The sequence below is a fragment of the Thalia democratica genome, chromosome 7 (genome assembly GCF_965202585.1).
Source record: "Thalia democratica chromosome 7, ktThaDemo2.hap1.1, whole genome shotgun sequence".
NCBI lineage: Eukaryota > Metazoa > Chordata > Thaliacea > Salpida > Salpidae > Thalia > Thalia democratica.
The window spans coordinates 17,546,629-17,568,963 of NC_139171.1; the positions used below are offsets into that span (position 1 = coordinate 17,546,629).

A 22,335-nucleotide genomic window follows, 5' to 3' on the forward strand; every position below is an offset into this window, starting at 1 on the left:
CTACACTACGAATACTTAAAGGTCAAGGCTGCAAAAGAAAACAAAAAGTTTATTCTACACTGATGGCTTTAGTTTGTAATGGGAACGTTTTAATACAGCATTAGTGCTTAAGGTAATAAAGTAGATCAAGCTATAAATATACCTACTAAAGTACGATTATTACAAAACAACATTACAATTTTAATATTTCAAATTTAATTACAATTTCAAAACAGAAACAACTAAAATAATAAAAATTAAGATGGTTTGCTTTATTTGTTGCTTGTTTTTAAACATTTTAATTAAACCTGTACAGCCGAGTTTAAGTTTTGAAACTTAAACTGTATAGAATTTTTTTTTGCATTTTTTTATGTAAGTTTTATGAATTTAATATGAATGATTTATTTTTTAAACTTGATAAGTATAGTTTTTAAGTACACTATAAAGACGATTAATTTAATATCAATGCCTTTTCAAAGCGTACTTAATTAAAAATAATATTAATTAAGATAAAAACTTACAAAGCTCAAACTTATTTTGCTTTAATTTAAAATGTTGAAAAGCTGTTTATTTTGATTAATTATACAACAAGTAAGAAAAAGGTATTACTCTAAGAGTTCGATAGTTTATGTCATGTTTTTTTAAGAATAAGTTAATTAAGCTAATTTAAGATGTCTGAATATTTTCTTTACTTTAGTTTTTCAGACTGTAAACGTGTAGCAAGAAAATTTGTTTTTTATTTTTGTCTTATTATAAACTCCTACTTAAAATAATAACTTAAAATCCTACCTAATAGAACGAAACCTACAAAAATGATCGAGGCTATATTTTTGTATTTTCAATACATGTTTGTTTTTTTTTAACATGAAAAACTTAACTAACCACGAATAAAACTTAAGATATTTTTTTTCAAATTCATTTCTACTAAGTAAGTGAAACCAATGTTCATTAAACTATTTTAGTAAAAGTAAGTTTATTTGAACTATGAATATTATACAATTTAACTTTCTGACTATCGGAAAATAGAACCGTTAGACGATGACATAGAGCCAAATTTATTTTTGAAATATAAATTTATTAAAAAAAATTGTTAAACTTATTTCATGTTTTGAGCTTTGAAATCTTTAAAATGTTCTAAAAGTATTCTTATTATAATTATATAGTTTAACACACTGCAGTCCATGCAGCTCCAAAAATAAGCTTTTCGACAACTTTCTGCATGGACAATTTTTATATGTTTAAAATGCAGCTGACACACGTTGAGCTTGCATCTCAAATTTCCCGAATATTTGAAGATCGAATGTTAAACTTAAAAGACAAGAAGTTTATTAATAAATCAATAAAAAAAACATATAAAAATTATAGAAAATTTAATGTTTCCTTTTTTTTTACTAGGTGGAGCAACAGCTCCAGTGTGCCACCTGACGCGACGCCCCTGATATCTACTAAACATCTACAAGCTGTTAAAAAGCGAAATCTAATAAAATATAAGTTTAGTTTATCTTGTTTTTATTTAAAAAAAAAGATATTTATGATTAGAAAAATCATAGCGCAATTATTTTTTAATAAGAGCTACTACTAAAAGTACAATAACTTTTATTTTGCTAGATTTTTGTTTGTTTTGAAAATTCAACAGATACAACTTTAGAATACATTGAAATCAGATGTTTGTAATATCGAACAAGTATGAATTTTAAAAATTAAATCACTCCTTATTTCAAGTTAAACGCGATTTGGGCCCACTGTAACTCAATAACCATTTTATTTTTTGCACACTAGATCCTTAGACCATACTTTTTGAGCGCTTATTTGTCGTTCAAAAAACAGTTTAAATTTTAAAACAATTACATGTACCTCTTTTTTTTGTGAATATATCAATCATTATTCCAATAAATATTTACTCAAAAAGGTATTAGCATGTAAATAGCGAACTAAATTATTAAGGATAAAAAATTAAAGTTTTTTTTTAATTTAATTGTAAGTATCTACATTAAAATTTAAGTTAATAACGTACAAATATTAAACTAATTATTTAATGTAAAAGTATATGTCGTTGTTAATCTAATATGTAAAATTTTCTTTAATAACTGAATTTGTATTAGAACCTTTGCTAGTATTCAAGGTTTGATAAAAATATCAGTGTTATTAAACTGTATAAAACCTCAGACTTATTTCCTTTTGTGTATTGTTTTGTAATAGTGAAATTACAACTAGCTTATTTTTTTTTAGATATTTTAACAGTCTTAGAAAGTCTCCAACCTGAACAGGATATGTTTATATAATTTAGTTGATATTTATTGATCATATTTTTACTATTACCTGTATTAGGTTTTAACAATTACTATTACCAACAAAAATTTTTCGTTAAATAGAAATTAAAAAACATAACTTACTCTGAAGTTATAAATTGTTAGAGGCATTTAACTTTGACTTCCAAGTACTAATGTTTCTACTTTAATTCTACCTGAAAATAATAGTACATAACAGTGGCGTAGCGTGGTATTTTGGTCAGGGGGTGCGCAAAATTTTTTCTCAAAAAATCCTCTAAACTAAAACTTTTGTAATTAGCTATAAAAAAACTTTTTATAAGTAATATAATTGAAATAAATTTATTAAGTAAAATAAGTTCATTAACTGTTTTAAAATTTTTTTATATATTACGAAATTAAAGAATTAAATAAAAGTATAAATTTCATTAGAATTACTTATACTTGCAAAAATGTAAACTTACTAAAAAAAAATTGTTTTTGTTACTTATAGTAAACTTAATATCTTTAAAGATTAGTATATCCAATAAAACGAAAGTATCTGTTTTATTTACGAAAAAAATATCAATCTCTTTAATATATAATACAACAGTGATAACAACACCTCATTGCACATAGTTTTAATAAAGTTACATAGAAGTTAAAATACACCAACCTTATAACTGTTATTACAGTTTATTACAACTTTTTAAAATAGTTAAAAGTATACTTTTTAAATTTAATTCATTTGATTGTATTTATTTAAAATAAAAATCACAAACAAAGTTTATTTCTCATAGGCCGACACGCTTATCTTGTATGTTTACAAAAATAAAGTTCAGAAAACTAGCAGTAGTCTTAACAATGTAGCATAAAAAAAAATTGTAAAATTGTTTAATTTTTCTTTAAGCGTGACGTATTTTTGTAAACTTTTTGTAGAAAAATAATCTGCCATAAGGTTATACTACAGCGGTGCGCTACATTAATTGCGTACTTTTTGAGTCTAAATTCTTATGAAGTTAATGAACTTATAAAATTTTTCCTTATGGAGTTTTTCATCAACATCGGTGCGCATTTGCAATTACGCACCGAATCAGTATATTGAGTAATAACATGTACTTTCCTAACTTGTCACTAATTGGTATTCAAAATTTCGTTTAACTTTTTGAATACTATATAAACATAGTTGAAAAAAGGCAAATTAAGCAGAAAAAATAAGCTATAAAGGATAAAGATATTACATTCTTTTTTTTTTACATTTTTCTTTTTTTGGGTGGCACGCATGCGCCAGTGTCCCTCCCCACGCTACGCCCCTGGTACATAATTAAGACTTTTTAAAATGGTCAGTTTTTACATTTTTTAGCTTTCAAGTTCCACTTTGGTAGTACTAAGAAAATTCTCATGTTTTTTTAAGTTTCTGTAGCTTAATGATAGCACTTTCAAAATATTTTTTTTTTAATTTATTAGCCTAGTGTTTAAAAAATTTTTTTAGTCCTTATTTTGAACTTAAAAACACTTATGTATGAAGCATTTATATGTATTACTAAAAAAATCAATTTAATTAAACTTAAAAGTAAAAAAAAAATTACTATATTTAATTAATTTTCGTAAAACTCGTTTTTTATGGATAAATATATAAAATTTAAATCAGTTGAATAATTTATCTAAAAAATACTAGGAAATGACTAGTTAACTTTTTAATGGCTAAATATTAAAGATTTGTTTTTTCGTGGTATATACCAATAAATTTATTTAGTTTAAAGTACACATGTAAGACATATTTGTAAAGATAAAAAATCATGTCGTTGTTCATCTAATGTGTTCGGGTTTCGATAGAAAATTGAATTTTTATTAAAACCTATAGTAATGTTTAAGGTTTTATCTATACATCGGTAATTTTAAATTTTATAAAACTTTACAATCTTCACTTTTCATTTAATTTTTATACTTACAAAAATTAAAACTAAATGATTAAGTTTAACAGTTTTACAAAGTTTACTAAAAAGTTTTAAATCTGAACAGGAAACATTGTTACACTACCAAAAACTTTATTTATTACTATTGGTTATAAACGGACTGTTATCCGTATTCGAATTTAACAACCACAATCAACATCAAACGCTGTTCGTTTTTACAAATATATAACTTGTTCTGAGAATTAAAAGTAGATTGAGTAATATTGTTTTGTCTCAAAAGTTCAGTTGTTTCTGCTTTAATTTACTTCTATACAAGTAGTTTTTATGCTTTTAGTTTTTTTAGTTTGATATTGGAATTATTAAACGGATTCTTAAATATTAATTAAAACAAAAGCCTAATGGTAGTACTTTTCAAATAAAAATATTCAGAATTGTTAATCATAATTTTATATTTTAATTTCTAAGGTGCACAGCTGTAATAAAACTGTAAAACCATTGGTTTTAATATTAATTTTAATTAATTAAAACAAAAGCTTAATTGTAGTACTTTTCAAATAAAAATAATTAAAATTGTTAACCATAACTTTATATTTTAATTTCTAAGGTACACAGCTGTAATAAAGTTTAAAACCATTGGTTTTAATAAGTTAAATTTACATCAATTCTCAAGTTTTGATACCATACTTAAATGTTTTTACGACTTTTAGTACACACTTAATTCATGTTAAAGTTGTAAGATACGTACAACCAACACGCTTGCGTGTGTCAATTCTACGAATCTAATCTTTTACCTGCAACTAATAATCCAACTAACACAACTTACGTTTTAACTGATAAAAATCATAAACAGTCGGTTGTAGTACAAATCTTTTTATCAACAACTACAAGAGTAACTTTTTAACAATAAAAACCAATCTACGGGTTCTTTTATGCGTGATAAAACCTGTCAACGGTGTCATTACAGCAGCCAGTAGGAATTGGATTAGCTGAAATTAAACCCTCTTCAAATAAGAAGCTTCCGTGTGTGTGGCGTGTGAAATTTGAATCCAGTATGCATTTGGATTAGTGTTTGACAAGGCGATAGATATACAACGTCAAAAAATAAAACTTGGCGCATTTCAGACAATGTTTAAGTTAGTGGTTTGTGACCTTTGCATAACTCGTTTTTTATTGTTATTTTAAAATTAGTTTAGCGGTTTATATAAAAATTGTTACTTTTTTTAACTAAAATGATATATAAAGTTTGAAATTTTAACTGACGCGATTTAGACAATGTTATAGTTAAGTGTTTTCGTAGACTTTCCTTAACTTTTTTTGTTATTGTTTTTCGAAGGTTAAGCTAACATTATTTCTGAAACTAAATAGTGTTTTATTTAAGTTATGTATGTGTTTATTACTAGTTCTGTATTCATTTTATATACTTGTTTTTTTATTTTTTTTAAACATTAGAAAAAACATAAAAACTTTTTACAAGACGAAAAATATGCGACATCAAAAGAACAGCTGTTTTGTCGCGTTTGAGGCAATATTAAAGTTATGTTTTTTTTTTCTGAATTTATAGAATATTTTTTTGTATGATTAACTTAATATTTATTATGTATTAAACTTTTAATTTATAAATACTGTTCTATTTTTTTTGTATTAGTAATTAGTAACTCTTCTAGTACAGAAATAACTAAAACTTACTAAAATATATTCAACATAAAATTATAATGCATCACAAAACATTAGAAAGAGGAGAAAGTATGTTTTGTTTATATAAACTTTAAAAAAGACAGCTGGTTCTTGTATGTACTTTGTTTAAACTTGTAATTCGATGAAAATTAATTCTGCAGAGTTTACCAATCAAAATTTCTATACTGGCTACTTTACACTATAAATAAACTTGTTTATTTTTGCAACAAATTTTAATTAAGTAACAGCTATAAACTTTTACTCGTATTGTTCTAAAAATTATAAGATAAGATATTTTAAGGCTTTTTTAGGGGTTATTAGTTAAATTAGTCACGTAGCGGTTTTATCTTACTAAGCTAGCAGTTTATAAAAATTATATTTTCATAAATGAAGTTTGCTTAAAGTTCTAACATTTTAAAGTATGATTTTGTGTACTTGTGCTGGAAAATCAAAAATTATGCCAAGCAAACTAAAAAGCAAAAGCTAATCAAAAACTTTCAAGTAAATATGAAAATCGAGTTACTTATTTTAACCAAGACTGATTAGCAGATTCTGCTTGCACAAAAACACAAAAGAATTAAAAGTTATGAAGGTTGCGTGGAAGATGACACCATAATCACATTGAATTATTCGAAACTCGCATTTAAGCAATACGCCTTCCTAAACCTCATTCGCGAGGTAATGTGTGAAATATTGCGCATCACGGCTGATGAACAATGAAATTCATCAAGAGGTGTGGAAGTATGACGGAAGTTTCAGTTCTGATCAACACACTGATCAATAACGTGAGAGGTAATTGATGCGCGGTTCAATAGGTGATAACTCAACCGCGATTTTTGATTTATTACGTCATAACGCGAACCAATAAGCTTCTTATGATGAAGGCTATTTTTCTCAAAATTTGTCAATTTTTGTTAGAAAACAATGGATAGGTAATTAATGTGTTATACGCAAAATCGTTGTGATTTTGAAGAATTTTTTAAAGTATTTTATGCAAATGGTATAGAGTTCTTTTGGAAGTTTTAAATACGAATACAAAAAAAAGAAGTTTTATATAACTGCTAATCTTTGTTTAGTAAAACTTTGTATTGATAAAAACCATCACTTTTTTTCTACTAATTATTAACATACTAACATTATAAAAATTAACAACAAAGAAAAGTACATAAACTTTTAGTAAACATTTTGAGATAAAAAACAATTTTTCTTTCGTAAAATAATTTATAAATTTATAATCAAGAATAATTTTCAAGTAAAAAAATCTTTATTGAAACAATAAAACACCAGCATTTATTAGAATAGGTATCAGAAGTGCGACAAAAAATAAAATCTAAGCCTTTATTCATCTAAAAGATTAGTTTTGAAAACTTTTAAACCTTTTTATGAATTTTAAAATAAAAATGTTAAGAAAAGCTAGAAAAAAAGTAATTAGAAAATAAATAGCGTCTAGTAAAATTGTGACAACAACAAACTATCAAAAACTTTTCTTTCACCGAAAAGAAATTAAAAGTAAATTGGAATCACCACCGATGTAGTCTGTGTTTTAGCAAAAACACAAATTGATTAATGGGTGATCGCTTAAAATGAGGGCATGGTTTTTGTGTCACTGCTGCATATCGTCTGTGCAATTACTCTATTTTAATCCTTCATGACGTGGTGTACGAACCCACCAAAATTAAAATTTCCCACGGAAATATCGCGATATTTAAATTTCGATATGAAGCTAAATATATTTTGCACGATTTTATTGTTTATGGCGGCCTTTATACCAAGCATGGCTGAATTTTTTGTTTGTAGTAGAAACTCGGTTAGTACAAATTTACTATTTACTACACTGTTGTTTTCACTTAGAAACACTGATAGTTCTACAGCAGCTAACCATATATTTCGAAACAAAAAGGTAAATTTAATTAAGTCTTTAATCTGAAGAATATTTAAAGTACACATGCTTTGTCTGCAACTTAAGTTCAGTTTTTTTATCAAACTTTTTAAGAAATTAACAGTTTTTCTACTATTTTTATAATTTTCATTTTTTAAATAATTTAACTTCAGCTTTTGTTATAAAATTTTTTTTCAAATGCTATATAATTTCTAAATAATTTTAACCAAAAAGAAAGCATTTTGGAGAAAAGTTTTAAACTTACACTTTATTAAGTCTTAAAGCTGATTTTACAAACTTTATACTTTTTTTGATGACTAGTTTTTTTTTTCTTTTATATGGATAGATTTCGGTCACAAACTACATGTATAACCGTTTACTATAAATTAATTCTGACTTTATCAAAACTACGGTTAAAAACGATCATTTATTGATATAAATATTTTGTCAAAAAAAGAATACTTGTTAATTGTCGTACCATACGAATAATCTCTTCTTTTAATCTTTTAGTATTTACTCTATTATTTCATTTAATAATATTGATAATTCGTGTAAACTTTTAAGGAGCTAACTATTAGTTTCGTGTAAAGTCGAACTTTACTCAAAAGTAAATGCAAAAGATATCTCTAATGTTTAATGTAAAATCTACAAAACTTAAGGAGTTTTCAGACACAATCATGATTTTAGTTTTTTATGATTTTATGTTTAAGGTTAATGTTCTATAGTAACTTATTCAAATTCGTTATCAACAACACATTAATAGCATTTTCGCATGAAACTTTCGTTAAGCTTTAAAAATGCGTTTGAAAAGTACTAAAACGCTATATTTCAAACAAAATAATGATTTATAAATATAAAAAAATATGTTTAATAGTGTGAATTTCTTTATTTTCGTTTAACAAAGGTTATGTTTATACTTTTGTTTAAATAGTTTTTTATCAAAATATACCAGGTAAACAAACTAAATTTTTAAATGCTCAAGTTACGATACTATTTAAATTATTGATGTTGACAAATTTTTAACTTTTTTAATTGTTCAAAGCATCCATTTAATAAAATCAAATTTTCGAACAAGCGAGCTCAAACATTTTTTAGCTTAAGCGAAAAGAAAAAATTTGACAAAACGATAAGTAAAATGTTTCGTAAGTAACTCTTTATGCCACCTTTAAGGTTTTATGAAATTTACGAAAAGTTGACCAATGACCAAACTTACGGCTCTATCGAACAAAATTCGTACTATAACATACGAAAAATCGTTCAATACCGACCGCTAAAAGTGATAGAGAGCACACTTGGATTTTTTCGCGAGTGCAAGCATAAGAAAAAGTCGAGGGACAAGACACGATATAAAAGTCTGCATTAAACCGTCGTCTCACTGAGTATCGAGTATTAATTCTACTAGCATTAGTTTATTGATATGTCTATATTTTTAGTTTTTAGTTCTAGTAGTTCCTGATCTTAAGATGGTATTGCAGAAAAGTGTAAGTTTTTAAGTATGTTAAGGTTAAGTGTCATAGTTTATTAGTATTTCGATGAAACTAATGTTTTATTTAAAATTTTGACAGTAAAATAGATGCAGTTGCGTTTAAAAGTTATTTTAAAACGGTTTTAGCATTTCTTAAGAAACTAAAAACTTTTATAAAACGATTTCATCACAAACTAAAATGAGTCGCTTTAAATAGTAAGATTTGTGCGTCTTAAAGACTTAAAGTTTAGATTAGCCGTTTTAAGGGATTATGATTCGTATAAAACTTATTTTTAATCATTGATGTTTTTCAATTTTAAATAACCCTTTTAAACCAATCACATTTAAAAGTGTATTATGATTCAAAAAATTTAGGAAACTTAGGTTATAATAAAATAAATGGATAAGTAAGTTTTTGTTAACATTTGTTTCAAAGTTTTTTTTTATCGTTTTAATAGTAGTTTGAAAGTTACAATGACAAATGTTACTTGTATATTAAGTTTTATATTATTCTGCCAAATAAAGAACAAATTTAAATTGTACTTATAAATGTAAATGTCAAAAATTTATGATGTATATATGTAATAACTAATTTCTACAACATATTAGCACAATAAAAATGACTAATATTTCAAAAGACTTATTAACTATCCTTTCTGTATTTGTTCTTTGAAATCACGAGCAAGTTACTTTTCACATTTCACAGCTACAACTGCTAATATTTGATACAAAACAAAAGCAATATGCGACGTTTATCGATTCACTCATAACTCTTGCTAATTTAATTATATCATACATTTATGCTAATTAACCCCGACAAATTATAATTTTTGACACTGTCGTCTATTTTTATAAATATTCACTATTTTATTTTCTACAAGTTTTACACAGTTTATTACTTTTGTAAATTTTAGTCCATTTATCAGTTAAAATACTTTAGTAAATAAGTAGGTTTTATCGAAGAATTATAAATTTATAAAAGAAAAGAAACAGTTGTTTATTAATTTTGTATACAACTACAATTTTAAAATAAAATATAGTAACATAGTTGCTTCTTTTCCTAATTCTTGATGATTAACTTAAACATAACATGAATCGAATCTTCGGTTTTTTTCTGGTGACTAAAATAAAAAACTTTACGTGTTATAATTTTATTGATATTTAAGCTAAACTTACTATTAAAAATGTAATATTAAATAATCGTGTAACACTAATTTTAATCGGATAAATTATTTTTTTATTTTTTCGTATACTATTTAATCAAAAACTTATTAACAATTTAATATATTTAGGAATTACAACTTTTGCATTTATATGTTTACTTTTACTTAAAAATTTTAAGGTGTGTTAATATTTATACTTCCTCAACGCTTTGTATTTCTTAAACAAAACAGCTTAAAGCACCCACTTATTATATAAACATTTTTTTGTGATTATTCGTTCACAAATTAAAAGGTTTTTATACCCTAGTGAACACAATAATAATGTTTTTCTAAACCTCCTGCTTGTAATCAATAATTTTTTCAAATTTTTCTAGCTTAAATTTATGGACATTTTCCTTAAACCCATACTACACTTAAAAACTTTCGAAAGGTTATTGTGATCCTAATAAAAAATTATTTTTATTTTTAAATGTTTTTTTTGATTAATTAATTCAAACTTGTTATTTCATTATATTTCTATCGTAATTATGTTAAAAATAAAACATTTAAAAGGTTTTTTGTAAAACTTTAAAGCGATGATCCAAGCAATCAAGATGGACACAGCCAGTGACGTCATAATACCACAACCATCGTACAGTGACGTAACAATCAACAATGACGTCACAAGCAGCAACGCCACCTCCCCCTCATCGACCCACCTCTCTCCCCACTCCTACCACCAGTCCCCCTTCTTCCTCCCCCCTAACAAGTTCTCCCCGACAACCACCAGTTTGCCTAGCAACCGACCCTCAGGTGACAGGTTTGGGGAAGCCCCGTACAAGATGCATTCCCCACTGGTTGACAATCCCGCTCCAGGGTACTTCCCTCCTCCCCCCTGCACCTTCGCCCCTCCGTCGACGTTGAACCCCACAATCCCTCCTCAACCTCAAATATTAGTGAGTTTTGCTTCAAAACTTTCAAAATGTGTTAGTTTTGTTTTCGTTGGCTTTTTTAATATTCCTACTAATTTATTGCGCAGTGATTTTTAGTAAGAAAATAATTCGCAAAGCCATGCAGTATTTGTAAGATAACAATATTAAAGTATGTGTTTTTTAAATGTTTATAAACATGTTTGAGCCTTCATAATATAAAAATGAACAAAATTAAATTATAAGCTTTAATTATTAAATGCTTAATGAGTTGAATTTTTGTTATATATTTAAACATATATGCTGAAACTTGTTTATTATCTGATAAATCAATAAACAAATTTGATAATACAACAAGTAAAACGATAATGTCAGAATTTAATCGTTAATACTTTAAGATATTAGTGTCTTAAGTAGATTTGTTTTAATTACTGATGTGTTTCGGCATTATAAAGTAATTTAAGTTTATTATATATCAAACGTCTACGACTTGGTTAATACTTTTGCCATTTCAATGGATAAGTACAGTTATCATGCTTGAATTATAGACAAGTTAAAAAGTAATTTCATAACATTTAAGTCAATATGTTTAATTAGAATTGTAAGCTAAAAGCTGTCTTATATTTAACTTACATTATTAAGAACTAACTCAGTGACTAGTTGTATTTGGTAAACTTTTTAAAAACTGTATTTAGTTTTTTTGTTTGCTGAAAGTATACTGTAGACAACTTTTATAATGAGTGAACTGCTTAAAAACTAATTTTTAAACAATTTTATTAATTTTTTAATTTAAACTAATTTTGCAATTGAGTGAGCTTTTTGGTGACGCAAAGTGTTTAGTTTATGGCCGCTGAGATTAACAAGGGGATTATTGCTCATATCAATAAATCAAAGGTTTAAGCTTTCAGCGAGAACTAATTCGCAGCTCAATTATAATCAATAAACATTGACCTCGTCTCTATCTTGTCTGTTGAATGTTTGAAAATGTGTTTAGAAACTGTTGGAAACTGCAATTGTGTGTTGAACACTATAAACTGTTAGAAGTTTTAGTAGCAAATGTTATACACTAGAAACAATATTTTCAGGGTGGCAACTACGAAATGAAGACAAGCGCAGACATCTGGGGCCCAAACCCTGGTTCGGGGGGAATTATCGGGGCGCCGGGTGCGTTGCCCGCACCCGGAGTGATTCATTCAGGAATAGCTTCGGGGATACCAAGCGGGATACCTTCAGGAATTTCAACAAGCTATCAGGCTCATCCCCCGCCCACGTCATACTACGCTTACGACACTTTTCAGAATCCCTATCAACCGCATTACGAAACGTGAGTGTTCTTGTTTGTTTATTTTTTATTAATAACTAATTTACTGAGTTAAACAAGTACTGAAGTAGTAAAGGTTACTATAAAACATGTTATTGTTGCGACTCACAATACGTGTATCATCTATTAAGTTGTAATTATATTAGCAATTTTAGTTTTAAGTTTGGAAAGTTTAATAGCTAAACGTATCTACGTTTTATAGAAACTAGTGCTAAACCTGGTTTAACCTTAATGGTGCAGGTTAAACTTTTAAGCCAAGTTCAAAACTACCTTGATACTTTTCAATAAAAATAAAAAAAAACCACAATCACAACTTACGTGGGTAAAGCTAATCAAAAAGCTAAGTTGAAACAATAGTATTTAGGGTTTAAACTATAAATTATGTCTAATCTTGTTGTCCACACAACAAGTAAACTATGTTTAAAACTTTTAAGTGTAAGTAAAACATGTTGCTAAATAAAAGATTTTGTTTTATAATGTTTGAATTTTTATTCAATTATTTTAAACAAATCGTCTGTAGTAGATATGAAAACTGTTTTAACTTTGCTTGAAATACTACAATTTTAAAATCTCATAAAATACTTATTTATTCTTACATACATCTATTGTTTAAGCCAGGTTTTTAAAATGATTTAATTTACAAAATTTTTGATTAAACAATTTTTTAGTAGAACATTAAAGATCTTTTGATTGTATAACTTTAAAAAATGCTTTGATTAAACAGTTTGTTGAAAATTTGTTATTAAAACTAGAAGAAAACAAAAAAAACTTGTAAAACGCTACCAACGTTTTAAATTAGAGTAAATTACTGTTGAAATTTAGAAATTTTAGCTATTCCTAAATAAATTTCTCTTTTAAAACGAATAAAAGATCAAAATTTTCTACGAAATTTACTGTATAATCATTCTTTTCTTTACCCTTAAGTTATTAAATTGTTTTGTAAATAGTTTTTAAGTTAATATACAATTAATCATTTTGTCTGACAGTCTTAATTATGGTAAATTGGCTAAAAATTTGAAGTTATCTGTTATAATTATGTATTTGCTGTACACACTGGTTTAAATAAATCCCTAAATTTTGTTTACCGTGTTTAAACTTAATTTAAGTTAAAAAAGCTAGTAACTTGGTTATAAGGACTACGCAAAAGAATCTTCAAAAATGTCTTATGTTTTTGTTTAAGTTTCGTATTCTTAAATGAATAAACGTGAAACATTTATGACACCTTAATTGAATTTACATAGATAGTTTATATGTATGAAATGCTTCCGTGATGAGCACACAGGTAAACATCGAAAATGGCGCGCAATGTAGGTGTTCATGTAATGCGCTTAATTAACCTGGCAGGTAGTATGCCAAGTTTCACAGGTAAGCAGCCAACTCTCGTATTACTTCACACAGGTAGGTAATAAACAAGCTGTCATTACCTACTTCTCGCTGAAGTCTCACCTTTGTAGTAGGCAGCTTCCGAAATAACTACTTCTGCGCTTTCGTTTCTAACACTTAGAAAAAAATTAATGCTACACTAAAAAAAACCTAATAATTTATAAAGTTTGTTATAGCTTATGATGATAACTTTAAATTTTTATATATTTTTCAGTTTTTTCTGTAAAAAGTTTAAAATAAAATACACACTTTAATTTGTTTTTACAGTTTTCATTTTGTTTTCTCCATACACACCAGGTTAATCAATAACCTTTTAAGTAGAGACGACAAACTTGTTTCATGTTTACAAAACCCAACAAAGCACACACAGTTTAAAAAAAGTTTATCTAAAGAACGTGACAGCCAGTTTCAATGCAAAATGTGTGTATTACTATTTATACTGATTAATTAAATGTATATATAAGTATGACGTGCATCCATTCGCAGCCAGAATTTTGGCAAAAAGCAAACTTAGCTTCTTTGAGTTTCTTAAGTTGGACTTAAGTTTTCGCAACAACCGAGCTTTAATCTAATTACGCGCGACGCTCAGCAGCTTTGCAGCGTTGCTGTGATGTAATAATAGAATTGTTTTGATGCTTGATTCTGCACTTACTTAATTTGTAAGGCATTGTTAACTCTCGCGTATGAGCTGTGTATTACGTCAATCTTAGTTTAAATTCCAGTTTTTAATTAATATTATATCGTCTGATTTGTATAATGTGTTCAGTGGCCGTTTTATACTTCAGCAATTAACTGCTGCTTGTATTAAGTCGGCAATCGAATTATTATCACTTCTAAAATTTATGTATTTAGTGGTTAAACTTTTTTAACTTTAAATAGTTTTAAAAACACCGATTTTTATTTTTTATGCAATGTTTTTTCTTATTTCAAGCGATATAGAATAGACAATTTTTGTAATAATAAAAAAAATTTAACCGAGTATATAGTTAAACTGTATTTCACTGGTAGAATGATTTAACTTTATTGAACTATATTTTAGATTCTTAAAACTAGTTTTAAAACGTTAATGAACCTACTGGCTTTTGATTTTGAAGTGATTTTATTGCAAAAATATCATACAGCACTACTTCTTTTAAATAAAAAAGGAAAATAATAAATTTGTTTATGTTTAAAGATGCTTTGTATACTATTTTTTTTAAACAGTAAAGTATATAAAAAACTATTAAATTATATTTGACTCATTTTACATACTCAAATTAGAAAACTTTATGTATAATTGGCATAAAAGCTTAAAAAGTTTAAATGTTTTGTTTGACTTTCAAATAGATTACGTTACACAAAATTATTTGCCCAAAAGAAAATTAGTTAGTAAGGGTTTCATAGTTATACAGCTAACTTTTGCACTATCTTTATATTTTTCTTTTCTAATTTTACTCGTAAAATATACTGTTGTCACTTTTAAAAAACTGAAAATCAACTAAAAGGCCACAAAATAAAAACTTTAATTTAATAAAATTAAGCAACAGCGACTTTATAAGAAACCATTGCTAACTTAACTCATAATTTTTACTTTCAAGTTTTAAATCTTCATGTACAAAATCAGCGTCTATTAGATAAGAGAATCAAATTTTCGACCCGTCAACTCGCTAATCCGATCACAAATAAACGAAACCTCATTTGATAATCTCATCCTACAGACTGTTGATTCATACTGCTTATCTTACAGCAGGTATTAACAAGGGATTAATTAACAAATACATTCGTCTGACGGGCTTAATCTGGCAGGGTGGCATATCAGTAAAGCTTGTGCAGTTTTTTTAGGGGTGTTTGTGTTAAAAAACAATTTCAAATGTTTGTTTTTCTTCTATCCAAAACGTATTTTTTAAATCATTTAGTTTAGAATTTTATGTTTTTCAATCTTTTTTAGTTTTTTTTATGGGTCTACTTATATTGAAAAATTAATTAATTTCAAAGATTTTTTTCCATCGCTTTTTGATAAGATTAATTTTAACTTAGTATTTTAATATGTTTTACTTTTTCGTTAAGGTTTTATGTTTTAAAAAACTGTTTTATTTATTCTACTTGTTTGTTTAACCCTTAAATTTCTATACTACCGAAAACTATTTAAAATTTACATTTAAAAAACTAAATCAAGTATGAATACAGACTTTTTATGCAAATTATTACTGTTCAGTACAAAAAAGTTTATTTTACATGTTTTCTTACTTAGTCAAAACTTTGATCATTCCAGCACGCTTTCAACTTTTAAAATCGCAGATAACTTCAAATCAGCTATTTTTATTGTCAATATTTGCAAGCAAATAACATTAAGTTTTTCGAACAAATACATTTCTCGATAAAATGATAAAATAATTATGTAGAACGCTACCGTACATGCAAAGAGTAAATACTTTGATAAGGACATTAAAGCAAAGTGTGTTGACCCAAAAAGTTCTTCTATCAAAAAATCTTGGCTGTTAGATAACAACTTCTTTCATCAATGTATTTTGAGAAATATTTTAAACGTTTTTTTTTTTTAAGGGGCTTAAATTAAGTAGTTATGTGCCAATATATAGGCATACTGTTCTTAATTATCAAAGTATTTTTTATCAACATATTTTGCTTAACAGTTTTTTCCTAGATCTTAATAACAGCTCCCTTCTTTGTTGTTTAAATTTAAAAGTTATCTGTCATTTATATAAACACGTTTTTTTGAAATAAGCACAGTGTGACCACCACTAAGAAGTCTACGCAAACTAATTTCTTAGAACAATATAGTTCCAAGTAACGTTCATTGTGATATTCAAAACTTTGTTTTTGTTATTAAACGTGTGTACTTATTCTCAAAACTCTAGCTCGTATGCTTTAATAAACCTTACCTGTGTTAAATGCAGTTTACCTTTGTAGCAAAATGGCCGACACATGTTTTATCGTGTACGCAGGTAAAATACTCGTGTAAGTGCAAGTACAATACAAGTGTGAAATACATGTGTGTACAATGGGTTACAAATGTTCTGATCACTTTTTACAAATTGGTTGTTAACATACAATGTAAACTTGCTTGTATTAGTCGTTACTTTTTTGCCGGCTTGTTTACTAGCTTGCACCGGTGGTTAATACTTGGGAAAATCGCGTTGTAGTAATAACTTATTTGGATTAATTCCTTAGTATAAAAGAAATAAAATGTTAACTAGCAAATACCTTTAACCAAAAATAGTACATGCTTTTGTAAAGCATAAAACGAGTTTAAATTATGAGGAAGGTTACAATTAAATATATTTATTGTTTTTTCTCATATTTTTAGATAAATACTAGTTAAGAATTGATTTTTAAACTTTTTATCAATTTACAAATCTATAAAACAGGATTTTTATTAGAATTTAGCACATTCACTAGTAAAAGTTAAAATTGTATAGAGAAAAACTAATAATTAGTTTTACACGATCTTGGTTGATGCTTTAAACTAACGTTTATTATAATTTTGAAACTCTAATAAAAACTTTTAAAACACATAAAAGTCACATTCAGTTTTTTATATCACAATATCCATAAAATGAAACTTGAAAAGCAAATCGATGGAAAATGTCAGCTTTGCTTAACAAAGTAGAACATGTTTTAAGGAAAGTTTTTGTCAAAAGTAATTAAGAAGCACGCATATAATTAAAAAAAAGTTCTTATTCCAATATAAAAACACGCAAATATCATCACAATAACCTAAGGCTCTTTCCAAATAGCGATAAAAGTTAAAAGCAAACTAAAAATTCTGCCCACCTGTTTTTAATCTCCTTGCGGTCTGAAGAGGCGGTCTCTTTCCCAGAAGCCCAATCAGATGTTAATTACAGAAACTAAAAAAGTATAATGTTTTCAAAACAAACTGCAGTGGACACACTGGCCGTCACGGAATATTTTTTACTTGATTTTTTTTCTTAATGTCCACCCGTCGTTTTAATGACGCGAAGTTCCCACATTCGAGTGTGTTGAGTGCAATTAGCGGAATTTGTATTTTTAGCGTTAATTAAATTCAAAGAGTTCAAAGCAAGCGGTTGTCAAGGCAAGGGGTTTAATAAATACCACACCTTTGATTTGTTGAAAACATATTTGAATGTGTCATTTGAATTTAAATTAAAGTTATCTTTTAAATTGTAAATATAAAAATGTTTTACATGCTGCACTTTGAACTAATAATTTATTAAACTGTGTGAGTATAAAACAAACACAAAACTTGTACTTAGAAAATGTCGACATGTTTCAAAGAACTTAAAGCTTAATTTAATATAAATTAGAAGAAAGTATTATTAATAAAAAGCTTAACTGATAAACTAGTTTAACTAAAAGTTAGTTTATATAAGCCCCTTTAAAATAACATGTGTTTTTGATATTTACTTGGCTGTATTATTTAACAATTACCATAAATGATTAACGAACGAAAGTATTTGTATATAATTTAGTTACAGAATCATAAAATATAAACTAAGCAGTTGGCTACCTGATTTCTGTGCATTTAAAAACTTTTAATTCTTTTAAATTACTAATGTTTCCCTATGACGTAACACACTAAGATATGACAGTCGAAAACACAAAAAAAAAACAGAAATATTTATCTAATAGCTATTTATTTTAAGAACTTTTAGTCTATTCAAACTATTAGATTATGACACATCATACCATGACAGGGAGAGGGTTAATTAATAAACTCACATTTTGTAGTATTTATTATGACGTAACAGGGGCGGAGGGTACGGTATGGAGGTGAGTGACGGAGTTCGTAGGAAGAACGCGACGAGAGAGTCAACCAACACACTGAAGTCGTGGCTACAAGATCATAAGAAGAACCCGTATCCCACCAAGGGAGAGAAAATCATGCTAGCAATCATTACAAAGATGACACTAACTCAAGTTTGTTTTTATATAGAATTATATTAAAAGTTAAATTAGATTGAAATTTATATTATAAAGTTCATAACAAAATGAAATTTAGATTCTCAAACAAAACTGTTTATCCATAAAACAAAGTAGTATAATAGTATTAAATATAAGTTCTTATAACAATTTTGAACATAGGCTTGAAGTATAAACAGCCATATATATTAAGCAACAACTCATTAGCATTCTTAGAAATTTGTTCAAAAAAGTATTTTTTTTTAAATCAATTTTGTACTACATGTCTAAAGTTAATATATATAATGTAAAAGTTAATTCGGTACAATCAGGTATCAACTTGGTTTGCAAATGCAAGAAGAAGGTTGAAGAAAGAGAACAAAATGACATGGGTACCGAAAAACCGAACAAACGGAGAATCGAACACGAATAATGACGTTGAAGTCACCGAAATTGAAGACGAATCCACAGAAGTAACAGGTGAGGATTAAGTTCACAATCGACGCTTTAAAGTAGTTTCTATTAAGATAGTAAATATTTTAAAATAACAACTTAAAATTATACGAAAAATTCGTTGTTGAGCTGTTTTGACTTTATTAAATTGGTACCTTTTTAAAACTACAAAATGTGTCATATAATCTCAAATATTTGTTTACATAATATTTGCAATTTTGAATAGTAAAAATTTTAGATTAATTTATGCAAACCGTTGATTTAAAGTTCAATAAATTTTAGAAACAGAAACAAATGTTGACACAAACGAGTTCAAGTCCCTCGAAATTCCCACCCAATCCTCCCCGACCGTCCAGGTTACCAAGCAGGAGGTCGGCCTCCCTAGCAACCTGCCTAGCAACGGGTACCAGATTACCCAGGAAAACATTCCGGCCCCCGAATTTCCCAGGACCACCGAGTTCAACCAGTCGGCCCCGTTGGACATGGCCAGGGACAAGTTCAGCCAAAAGTCCGCCTACTTTCCCACCAGCGACCCTTTCTCCTACCTCAAAACACACGACAACCAATCAGAACATCCGGAAATGGGGAATTCCCACGTTTCCACCCAACCGCTACGCCACGGTTTCTATCCCGGGTATTTCCCGCCAACCACAGACATGACGTCACAATGCTACTACCCTCCACCGCCTCACTCCTCAGAGTCGGTTTCCTCCTACCAGCACATGACGTCATCAAGTTCAAACGGGTATTATGACGTAACAACGGGAAGCAAGGAGGTTTCCTCGCAGCCCTTTCAGAGTTTCAACACCGAATACACGGCTATACGTAAGCTTTAACATCAGTTGTATATGACATTTTTTACACTATAAACAATTTTTAGGAATATAAAAATATATAATATATATCTACATGTGTAAAAAGTTGTAAAGTTTTAAAATCTTCACTTTTATTTTGCTCAAAAAATAAAGAAAAAGCTTTTTTTTTTTCTTGATGTAAAGCAAGTTTTACTTTGTATAATAAGCGGTTAAAAGTATAAAAACGGCGCATACTACTCTGTTATATTGAGGTCTTAATGGTTAAAGATAGTTAACTTGTAAACAACTTAAAATAATATTTCAATCTTGAAACTAATTCTACTTTACTGTTGCACGCTCTAATTATAAAGTAAGAATTTATACTTAAAATACTTGGTTTTAAAATTCCAAAGTTTTATTTATTGTTTCGTAACTTTATATGTTGCAAAACATAATAAAATCGTGGTTAAAAACCGTTTCAATTGTAGAATAAAACTTTATAGAAATCAAAATGAAATAATGTCTCAGCAATTTATCGTTAGATTAGCTGGAAATAAGCTTATTTCATTTAAAAGGCCGATTTAATAAGCCGATTACGTTTATTTACTGTTTTGACCAATAAAACCATAGTGGTTTTATGTTCGCACACTCGAAAAATAGCAACAAAAATAAAATTATTTCCAATCTATGATCACGATTGCGATAGGCTTAAGAGTTTTCTGTATACAGTATCTATTTGTTTTTATAGTGGTAAGTGGGCTTGTTAGTTAAATATATTTGAATATAATGTGGTAAGATAACACGATTTTCTATTTTGCAATTTATATATTTTTAAGCAGTTACTACAACTATAAGTTGCTTGTATTGTTATAATTATTAGCTTTCTTGTTTTTCTTAAGTACAATTTTTTTTCAAAATGTGTTATTATATTGCTTAGAGCTACAACAAGATAGAAATTATAATGGTTCATATTTATGTTTTTATTAAAAATATATTTCATTTTCAAACGTTAGCATACTAACGTTTATAAGATTTTATGATAAACTACAGCATCTTTTTACAAATAAATTCGTTCAAAAGTTCCTTCTTAGTTACAAAAATGTTTTTAGTAAAAAATTATTTCAAACATTAAGTATGGTCTCAGGTTAGTTTTTAAGTTTTACTAAACTTATTTTTGAAACTATAGACAAAGTTTATTCTAATCTAAACATACTCTGTGCTTTACAAACGGGCCTTTGTGCTTAGACCGGTAAAAATTATCATCCTAAATAACCTACAAAATAAATAATCTAAAACAATTAAAACAAAATGAAGTCTGCTGCGCTGCAGTCGTGTGTTCACAACAAACTTGCTTTTAATTGGTCGACTTTTTTATTTTCACACGCTCTCCTCGTACACCGAGTCACGTATTTAAATCGTGCGCCGCAGAATTAATACCCCGATCATCGGTTGACCTCTCTTCGTTTGCTGCCGAATGAAAAAACAATTAAGTCGCAGCTAACTTGCAGCGTGGACGTTATTCGGCGAAATCCTTAATTAATTGCGAGGCTCTTTATTAATGGTCCTTATAGGGGTTGATTGTCACTTTTGTGCAATTCATCATAAGCCTGGCACTTTTGACTCGGTGACACGCGTTGTATAGGTGCATAAGGCTAAAACGTGCACAGGATACTCGAGTTTGATCAACAACTACTGTAGGGTTTAGCAGCTAAATGAAGAGAGTTTTTAATAAAAGACTTTAGGCATTAAAGAAAATTAATCAAATTATATGATAAAATACACAGTAAAACATCATTTTCAAATTTTTTTCAACTTTCCGAGATAATAAGTTTTCGATATCTTTAAATTAAACAAATACACAATAAGTTTATGTTATCCGTGACCATAATAATAACACTTACAATATGTAACTGTTTTTATTTATTTTCAGCAAATTTTAACTATTTCGTATTTTTTGTTAGACACAAGCGAGGCACATAGTAATGTAGTGACAACAGAGCAAGAGAAGCAGTCAAACCAAATACAGCAGCTTTAAAGGCAGACTTTCAAATTACATACATCAGCTACTAATTTGTCGAGAGTGCATTTTGTCTGGAGAAAAACTGCGGATTCATTGCTTTGTAGTATCTTTTATCAAGTTTTGACTGTTTAATTCATATAAACTTAGCATTTGTAAAGATTGTCCTTTTTCTTTTGTACTAGCATAATTTTTTGTGTAGCTTATCAAAATCTTTCTTTTAATTTTTTCTTTCAGTAAAAAGTTTTGTAAAAAGTGT

General features: G+C 27.5%; 1 protein-coding gene across 1 annotated transcript; it reads left to right on the top strand.

Annotated features, from left to right (window-relative positions):
* Positions 1-10,897: 10,897 nt before the first annotated feature.
* Positions 10,898-22,124, top strand: LOC145841149 (uncharacterized). Its single transcript, XM_082948520.1, has 6 exons — positions 10,898-11,257; positions 12,316-12,554; positions 18,662-18,830; positions 19,145-19,292; positions 19,548-20,090; positions 22,021-22,124. The coding sequence occupies exons 1-6, from the start codon at positions 10,898-10,900 to the stop codon at positions 22,092-22,094; spliced, it is 1,533 nt and encodes a 510-aa protein (XP_082804646.1). The 3' UTR covers positions 22,095-22,124.
* Positions 22,125-22,335: the final 211 nt, after the last annotated feature.

Bases quoted from the DNA above. Each gene is read 5' to 3' on its own strand.
- LOC145841149 (XM_082948520.1), top strand. From the start codon at position 10,898: ATGATCCAAGCAATCAAGATGGACACAGCCAGTGACGTCATAATACCA. The intron at 11,258-12,315 runs GTGAGTTTTGCT...CAATATTTTCAG, and splicing joins CTCCTCAACCTCAAATATTA to GGTGGCAACTACGAAATGAA. The intron at 20,091-22,020 runs GTAAGCTTTAAC...ATTTTTTGTTAG, and splicing joins CACCGAATACACGGCTATAC to ACACAAGCGAGGCACATAGT.